Below are 9,312 nucleotides of genomic sequence, written 5' to 3' on the forward strand. Positions count from 1 at the left end.
AGACTTTCAGCAATAAAAACATTTTTGCTTCAAGTCAAAAATACCAGCTGTTAGTACTAAGTGCTAGGACAGAACTGCCAATTTGATCAGAAATGAATAATTCTGTTGCCCACTAAGTGACGAATATATTTTGACCCTTGTGAATGATAGGAAGGCAGGACCCCAAAGATGTATCATTATTAATATGCTACAAGTATTGGGCGTTTTACAAGTAAACCATGAAATTTAATCATTTGTGAATGTTGCATAGTCACTGGACAGATTATTGGTGAGTGATAAGGGCAGCTGAGTCACCAGTTAGAATAAGAATAACTGCATTCTATTCAAATCATGGTTTAGATGTGGCATCTTCAAGTACTTGTTAGATCTAAATCCTTTGATACCTTAATCTCTTGGATTTTTTGTAGATTGTGCTATAGGCGAACATTCATTCAACTTGTAGGCGTAACATTGCAAATGATTTTTAGTTAATGTTAAATAAAACTGCCAGATTAGCAAGTATTCTTTGTCACTGAATTAAATAGGTTTAGTTGTACTTTAAGAAGAATGAATGGAATTGAGAGGGATGCTCTACTTAAAGGAAAGTCAAAGTAAGGAGACTTAAAGCCCTGATTTGACTTGAAGTGATTATGTGGTCATGCAGTGAATCATGTTTTGTTTTGTTTTGTTTTTTTTAAAAAAAAAAAAAGGGAACAGGAAAAAGAGGGAGGGATTGAGAGAGTTTTGGTATTTTTGGATGTTGGCTACTTTGCTGGGTGGAGGGGTTTTTGCGTAGTCTGCAAGGTTAGATTTCTGTGTCCTGCATTTCTGCTGGCTCTACATTAGGTTAAAAACAGACCATGCCAGTGACTGTGTAAGCTGAGAATGACTCAAACTTATTTGTTGAAGTTTAATCTAAGTCAAGAAATGTGTTAGGAAAGAAGCAGAAGCGCAAAAATTGATCCATGGTACTAGTTCAGGCGGAGTAGCACCAGGATTAAGAAAGGGTTTATATATAAATGAGTTGCATCTCGGTAAATGCAACTGAAAGTTTAAATGACTTATCAGGAAGTTCAGAATCCAGAACTTTTAGATCAGCAGTACAGATAATTACCATTTGAGGTAGCAAGTCAAATGGCACAAGTATTTCAAAGTTGACCTGACAGGAGAGGTAGATATGATTTAAACTTTGTAGTAACCTGCACAACAATTTACCTGGTCGCCAAAGAATGTTGTGAATGAAATTCCTGTTTCTTTGTGGTTCTGTAATAGATGGAGAAAAGCATTTTCAGACATGGACACACATTCAGTTTTTCCACCTTTTGTGAAGGAGGGGGGATTTATTCCTTCTGCTACCTTTCTTGTTTGTAACTGGCAAATATACGAATGAGGAACGTTGCTCTATAATTAAAGTACATGTCTCTCATGGGCAGTGGGGAATGAATGATATGCCATTGTCCCACTTGCTGGGAGTGATGCAAAAACTGTGGTAAGAACTGAGATGGTCTTCAATATAGCTAATACCTGATGAGATCCAAGGTGCTGTGAAACATTATCAGTTGATGAGAATATTCTGAGACTTTTAGCAGCAACCTTCCAAAACCCTTTCATGGCATGTAGATGGTGTTTTTCCAGGCAGATATAACTTAATCAGACCTTAAATAGTTTTCCCAAGGCATCCATATGATTCTAGCTGATACATAGATTCCTTTTTCCTAAATGTGTAAGTTTTCAGTTATTGAAGTAGAAGTATTGTAGAGAAAATTTAGGTATTTTAGACAAGTATTGTTTTGCTGTAGGAAGGTGCGTGGGTACCTAGAAGTTTGTTTAATTTAGCAAAACTGGTAAGCATATTATTAAAATGAAAATTACTTGAGCACCAATTCCAACTGTAATCCTTACCTTAGAAAATCTTTATTCATCCTGTGTATATATAGAAAAGAGGTGTTCAGTTCTGTGTGAAATTACCACATAAATTATTCAGCAATGTTAATAATTGAAGTGAAAAATATATTAACACTCATTCTTAGTTTTCATCCTTCTGCAATTATGATTTTAACTACAATGTTTGTTATTAATACAAGTACATGATATTTTTCACATTATGAAGCCAAATCTGTGAAGTCTCTGGGAAATTTCAGATGTTGTATGACCAATCTTGTTGTGTCAGTAGGGTCTTAAATTTTGTTCCTTTAGTCACAGTTGTCGTATGATTCTTAAGTTATACAAACTTGGCACATTTAACATTTGTGCGGCTTGGTAAAGGATGTCATCAAGTTTTTGCTGCAAGAATAGATTTGGTGGGAGAGAATTGCTATGTGAGCTATTTAAAGAGTAAATGAGGAAGAATCTCAATTTTTAAAAGACCTTTCCTTAGCTAAAATTTTTGCTTTGAGTTTCTTGACACCTATTTGCCACTCAACACAGGAGATGGCTGCATATTATTTATTGAATATTTAACAGCTATAATCTTTTTGGCTGCTGTACACAGTATTATTTTTCATTGTTTTTTTCCCTCTAAACATTGTTTAGCATTTCATAGTCTGTTTCTTTCTTTTAGGGTGAACATATTAAAAATTTCCTTTAAAAGGAAAAAGTTTTTTATACAACAACGGCAAAAACATGTAAGTACTCATTTCATTTTGTTTTGCTCAAGTGTTCACGTTCAATTTTTTTTTTTTTCCTTCAATGTTAAGACAACAAAAGACTCTGTTTTGTTAACTTTCCTTTGAAATTCTGTTTTGTTAACTTGCCCTTGCTATTGTGGTCCTTTTATGCTTGCTCTGTTTCCCATTTTTGTTTCCTTTCCAGCATGGAATCTTTTCACATTCAGTCTGTTGGACTAGATCTTACTCATGCAGGTTTCTTCTCCCCTGGAGACTTGGGGGGAATGCAGATCTTCATCCTTTCTCCAGTATTTTGTAACCTAGCATATTCCCCTCTTCTTGCCAGCATCTGCTGCTCTTTTCTTTGATGCTCTCCCTGCCTAGTAGAGTGCCTCACTGCAGTGAATCTGCTAAACAGCTGCTTATGAGGCTCAGAGTTCTGGAAGAAAGGAAGGTACCTGGAGAAAAGAACAGGTCTGCAGCTGAAGGACATGAGGTTGGAAAGGGGGATAGTGCATCTCCTGCTGTTTATAACGTGGAGCACTTTAGACATTGGCAAAATATGTAAAGCTAGTTGACAAAACTGATGTACAATAGAAAATTTAAGAGTAGTCTTCATAATGGTGTGTGCTTTTTGCAGAATGGTTGTAATATTAAGCTATTTAATAGAAAAAAAAATCTTGATTACAGTATGGTATTGCCACAATATGAACACATTTGAGGAAGAGAGGAGAATATTTAATATGACAGGAAAAAATATGGAAATTAGTGACCAGCAGATACATAGATATTTTAATTCAGTTGAGGACAGAACTCAGATAGCAGAAGGTAAGTGTTAACTTAAGTGTTACCTAAACTTTACGAAGGCTCTTGTAGTAAATGAGTTCTTAAACTGCTAGGAGCTGTGTTACAAGACCTCTTGACCCTCATCGATTAGAGGGTCTGCTGAACACAAATAGATAGGGAGGCTTTTTTTACCCCAAAGGGAGAGTATTTTCATCTTTTCTTTTTTCTCCCACCGCCCCCTCCAATTTGGTGGGTATCTCCCAAATTTGAGGAGCGTGCATATATGTACACATTCTTAATTCTCAGGGCTCTTGCGTAAACAAAGTTAGTATCTAGAGATAGTGTTACTGCACTAATGCTTACACACATAGATGCACAAATGAAACTGTTTTCTCTTTTGAGAGAGTGTGTCCTAACCCACCATAGAGCAGTCTTAAGTTTTCTGCAAGCTGTAAGTTTCTAAATATATTGTTTATATGTAAACTTGTCTCAGTCTGTTCAAGTATATTTCACTGTATGAAGAAATGAGTGGTTGGCAAACCATTCTACTCGCTTGTGAGTGTAATTGTATTTGTATTACACTTGGTGTAATTGTATGACACTCACAAGTATTACCTTCTTCTAGGTCTGAGGATTAAAAATTCACTGGTAAGGAATCTTACTAAATTTGAAATATCTTCAAGTATACAAATATTGGCAGTTGACAGCAATTTCCAAATGTGTCCATGAGAATAAATGTAGGAACAGAACTCAGAGTGGTTAGTAAATAGATAGTGGATAGTAAAATGAGCATGCTTACAGTTTTTTTGGAATGTGGAGAAATAAAGTGTCAATATATAACAGTCGCTGGACTCAAAGATCTTGTAAAATATGTGTGTTTATTGCATAAAGACTTTACTGCTTTCAAAAGTTGAATTTCTTTTTCTGGAAACTTGTGTCACCTTTGAAGAGGGCAGCATTACTGAAATTTGTTCGATTAAGCTTTTGTTAAATGCTGACAATTCAAGGCCCTTGATTCTTTTGACTAATCTCCTCTTAAGTGATCATAGTTCTTTATTTCATAACCCACTGAGATTACAGTAATGCACACTGTATCGTGCTTAAAGAGCTACAGAACTGTAGGAAAAATAAGGCCAACCGCATGACCTTTTTACTTTTTCTCAGTAGATATGAAAAAGCAGACCAGGTGTGCTATTAAATCTCCAAACATATCCATCCTTGTCAGTTAGCCCCCTGTGCCTGAAATTTAGGGCAGCAAGTCTGCATGCCTGCAGGACTTCAGTGTTACTGCTTTGAAAAGCTTGCTGTCGCAGTGCAATGGGAGTGAGGGGGCAGCTGGACTACCAGGGGTTTTCTCCAGAATGGTGGCTTGCTTGAGGGGTTTGTGAGGGCAGATGACTGAGGTCACGTCGGTCTTTGGATTTATCAGATTTTTGCTAGGAAGCGCAGGAGTGAATAGGTAAATGAGGCTGAAAGTAAGGAAGGTGGAAGAAGGTGGGGAAAGCAGAGCAGATTCTACATATTAGTAGGCAAAATTTTACTAAAGATGGTGACAGTGCTATAACATTTCAGGGTTTTGTATGGCATGTAGATTTCTTTGCAAAAATCTACAGAAAGTTCTCAAAGGCTATGAATTTGCAGTCATCTGGGGTGTACCATGTTTCATTGATTTATTCTCCTTATTTATCTTACTCCTTTTTTCTTTCCTTATGCCCCTGTTCTGAAGACTCAACTTACCTTATCTCACTGTCTCCCTGCTACTCATCTCCTCTTTTACCCTCCCACTGCTTCAGTTGGTTGATTAGCTACTTGGTGGAAGTATGCAATATTTCTGTTTCTACTGAAGAGCTGCATAAGGACTGAGGAGCAAGACTGAATCAGTGAATGTCTGATGCTATAAAAGCTCATGATATGTAGACTTAATGAAGGGTGCAATATTTAAGGTAGGAATAGGAACTATGCTGGTTTACATTCAACATTTTAAAGCTTCCAGCAATTAAAATCCAGTGTGTTTGTCTAGTGCTTAAAAACAACTTCATTTTCTGCGTATTAAAATATGTTTTTACTTGCTATGCTGTAGATACTTTTAAATTCTCTGTGAATGGAATAGGCATATATCTGATCAAAGTTCTTCCCTGATGCTGAAATAGCAAGAGACTCACTTTACCTATTGAGAATTGTACCCTTTAGCTTAATGGTCACAAATTTCTCTAATCCTCATTTCTTGATAACAATTAAAATACCATTCTTTTGGAACTTGAGTTGAAAAGTATGATAGGCACTAGATCCTTGGTTCCCGCTAGAACGCTCTTCATATTTAAAATGGTGCATCAATTTAATAGCATGACTTGCAAGGTGGCCTATTAGTGAGCCATATGGTTTTGTTAACAAAAGATTTTGTTAATTTAAATATTGACTACGTTTTTCTGAAACTTCTGGAAGTATTTATCCTAGTATAAGTATCCTATAGTTAAACTTCTAGCCCACTTAGAAGCTGTTAAGAAGGTTCTGTGACAACGGTTAGGAGGAACGTACTTGTGGCTTAGAGAGCAAGATTCATTACTCTTTTCAAACCTTAAATTTAAATAAATTTAAAAGCAGAATATTAGATATACTTAATTCCTTATCTTTACACTATGGCTTTTCAGTATAATTGAGATGTTTGGATCATCTAATTCTTATAGCAACTGAAAGACCAGTATTCTAGGCTGACAAAAATAACTATACACTTCCTTTTATTTGTCTTCTGGAGTAGTGTAAAATGCTTCAAGTGGTATTCAGCCAACAGAGGGTATGTAAGAAATGCCATTTGGTGTTAAATCTTTAAGTGATGTATGCTTTTTATATTGCAAGAAATTCTGAGTTAAAATTTCACTATGCTTGCATACTTTATTTTATATAAGCTAATTAGAAGCAACTGTGGTGAACTGACAAAGATGAATTGGTTCTAGTGTGCATGAGGCTCAAATAACAAACCGTACTTCTTAAGGAAAAAAAAAAATTTTTTTAAATGTTTTCATAGATATAGGTAAAACATGCCTGAAAGATTGCAATCAGTTAATGTTTTGCAGTGCCTATGTACAATCAAGGGGCAAATCCTTTTTATCTTTCTCTTGAGATTCACGTTGGTTTTCTAAAATAGTGACTTCAGTCACAGATTCTCTGAACTAGTCATAAAGTGACTTGCAGAATGTGGCATTGATCTCTGATACATGGCATTTGTAAAATGTTGCCTAGAAATAAAAAGAATACAAGAAAAACAGGTTGATTATTCCAGCCAAAATGGTGTGTAGTTACTTCCCAGTAGGATCGTTGTTGTGAACAAACAAAAGGACGACGGCGACTAGAAATCAAGGTGTTATCCAGCTGGGACTATTTCTTGCTGGACAGCATAAGGAAGAGCTTTATTAGGTCTTTGAGTCCTTTAATGAAAAGGCTTTGCAACCCAAATCCTGACTTTCTTCAAAGTATGAGCTAGAAGGAGAGCTTTACTGAGATGGTTGCCTGCCTAATTGTATGCTGAGGTGTCAAAATTCAGTCATAATTCAGAGCAGCTGGAAAAGATGAGAGATGAAATCAAAAAATTCCTTTTGTTCACTGAAGTGCTGAGCTGTGATAGCAATTAGCTCAGGTCTCATGTTATCTTCCTTTCTTCTCTTTGCTGTATTCTTCATTGCACTTGCTTTGCATCAATATCTATATTAACTAACCAAAGCTATATCTTGTGCAAAACTCTCTTGGGATCTGAAATAGCTCAACAAGTGCTACAGTTGGCGAGGGCATAAACGAGGGTGGCACAATTGTGTTACACCTGTGTTTCACTGGCACTTTGGCACTGAAGTTACAAGTAAGAGTTTGCACCAAGGCGCACAAGCTTTGTATTCTGTTTCCTTTTGCTGTCCTCATTGTGGCCTCATGTTATTATCCAGAAAGCAGGACTGGATTTGAACAGCAGTAGCAGCAACTTCAGTCCCATCATAGCTATTTTCTTTCCCTCAAGATGGATCACTGTTAGTATCTTCTAAAAGACTATCAAGCAGATGCTTTTTTGCATACTATGGCTATTGAAAGAACATTATTGAATTGAAGCCGTATGTGAAGAGTTGGAATTCAAAGATTGAGTGGGTTTTTTCCTTTCTACATTGCACCCTTAATGGACTGTTAAAAAGAGTTTTATCATAGGAGATCAAGATCTGACTGGAAACCTGAAACTATATTTAGCTGTTTAATATTACGCTCGTATATACAAAATCTTTACCACTCTAGACTTAAATATTTCATTAACACTGTAAGGATTAGGAGTTGAAAAACTTAATTTTTCAGTATTGCTTAAACCTTTAAAGTGTCCATTTTAGTATTTCATAAAGTCATGGGGCTATTTTGGCCATCTCCAGCTCAAAATCTACTATAGCTGATTTTTTTGTTTTCCTAAATGCTTTTTGTTGTTGTTTTATGAGCTTGTTTACTGTGTTTGATCTGCTTGTATATATTGAAACATGGTATTTCCTACCATTACAGAATGAATCCAGAGAGCATATTGTTGCCTTCAACATGTTAAATTACAGAGCATGCAAAAATCTATGGAAATCTTGTGTAGAGCATCACACATTTTTTCAGGCAAAGAAGTCACTACCTCATGAAAAAAAGATATTGTCACATTATTGGACCCTGGGTTCTAGAAATCCAGCAAAGTAAGTATTGTGTGAAAGCATGTTTTGCTTTGTGATGGGAACGGGAGGATTTGTATCAGTGATAGCTCAAGTTGGAGTGGCAAAGTTCAGTTCTGCCCACAGATGTGTCCCAGTCTGTATGTGAACCATTTGACAAGTTATATAGCTGTGGTTTCAGTTTCTGCAGCATGGTGTCATTACAATAGAACTTTTCTTATAATTTCCTAAAAAGGTATTTGAATATAAGTATGTTTTACTGGTATTGTTTCAACTTGCTGTTTCAGTTTGAGATATAAAAACACTAGAAAGTAAAAATGTCATGTAGCTAATGATCCAATAAGAGAATTTGCAGAACAGATTTATTTTGAACTGTTTACCCCTTAGTGCCATATACACACTCTGTTTAATATGTTAGAGTAATTTCTGGAGTGTGTCATACCAACCACTTATTACTGACATCAAGATGAAAAACTTTGTTCCATCCAAGTATTCAAGATACCAGTTTTGTGACACTTCTAACCTTTTATTTGCCTCGTTGGGTTCTGCTAGCCATGGAGCTGGTAGTTTCATAGTGGTGTCTAAGATCTAGTTCCCCAAAAGTAATACTTCAGAGCCTGTCATTTTGCTGTATGAAGTTGGGATTGTTCCTTCCCATATGCACCAACTGGGCCTTATCATCATCAAACTTCATCTGCCAGTTTATCATCTAGTCACTTCACGTTGTAACGTCCTTCTGCATTTCTTCACAATTGACCTTTATTTTTGCCATCCTGTGTCACTAATATCTGTGTCACTAATATCTTCAGCAAACTTCGTTCACTCTTTTCTCTAGATCACTAGTGAATATGTTGAACAGAAGAGCCCCCAACAGATACCCCTCTAAGACTTCATTGCTGACCTTTTTTCACTATAAATCTAAAACATTTTTTCCTATTCTCTTTTATGTCACAAGTGAACAGGTAATTCCTCCAAGTGAGGACCCTATTCCCTAGCTCCTTAGTTTCTTTATGGGTTTAAAGGATGTTGTCAAATGTCTTTTTGAAATCTTGAGTAGATTAAACCACTAGTTTAAAGTTATACTCAAGTAGTTCTGCTGTTTCATCTTAGAGGCTTTTAGATTTTTTTTATAAGTATCAGTCCCAGTGATTTTTCATTATGTTGATTTGTTCTGTTTCATTTATCAGCAGTTCAGCTACAGATGTGTCATGTTATGTGTCATCATCATCTAGTCTGTGTCCTGTCCCTACTCCCACCCCTCCCCACCCCTCCTC

General features: G+C 36.1%; 1 protein-coding gene across 1 annotated transcript in view; it reads left to right on the top strand.

Moving 5' to 3' along the window:
- Positions 1-9,312, top strand: part of LOC104077468 (tyrosine-protein phosphatase non-receptor type 3-like) — a gene marked incomplete at both ends in the record, with an annotated part of 58,037 nt that overhangs the window by 27,249 nt on the left and 21,476 nt on the right. The window contains 2 exons of the mRNA XM_009578723.1: positions 2,540-2,603; positions 7,890-8,062. Of these exons, the coding sequence (XP_009577018.1) occupies positions 2,540-2,603; positions 7,890-8,062 (237 nt within the window). The remainder of the gene's footprint in view (positions 1-2,539; positions 2,604-7,889; positions 8,063-9,312) is intronic.

This window comes from Fulmarus glacialis, unplaced genomic scaffold (assembly GCF_000690835.1).
Source record: "Fulmarus glacialis isolate BGI_N327 unplaced genomic scaffold, ASM69083v1 scaffold15730, whole genome shotgun sequence".
NCBI lineage: Eukaryota > Metazoa > Chordata > Aves > Procellariiformes > Procellariidae > Fulmarus > Fulmarus glacialis.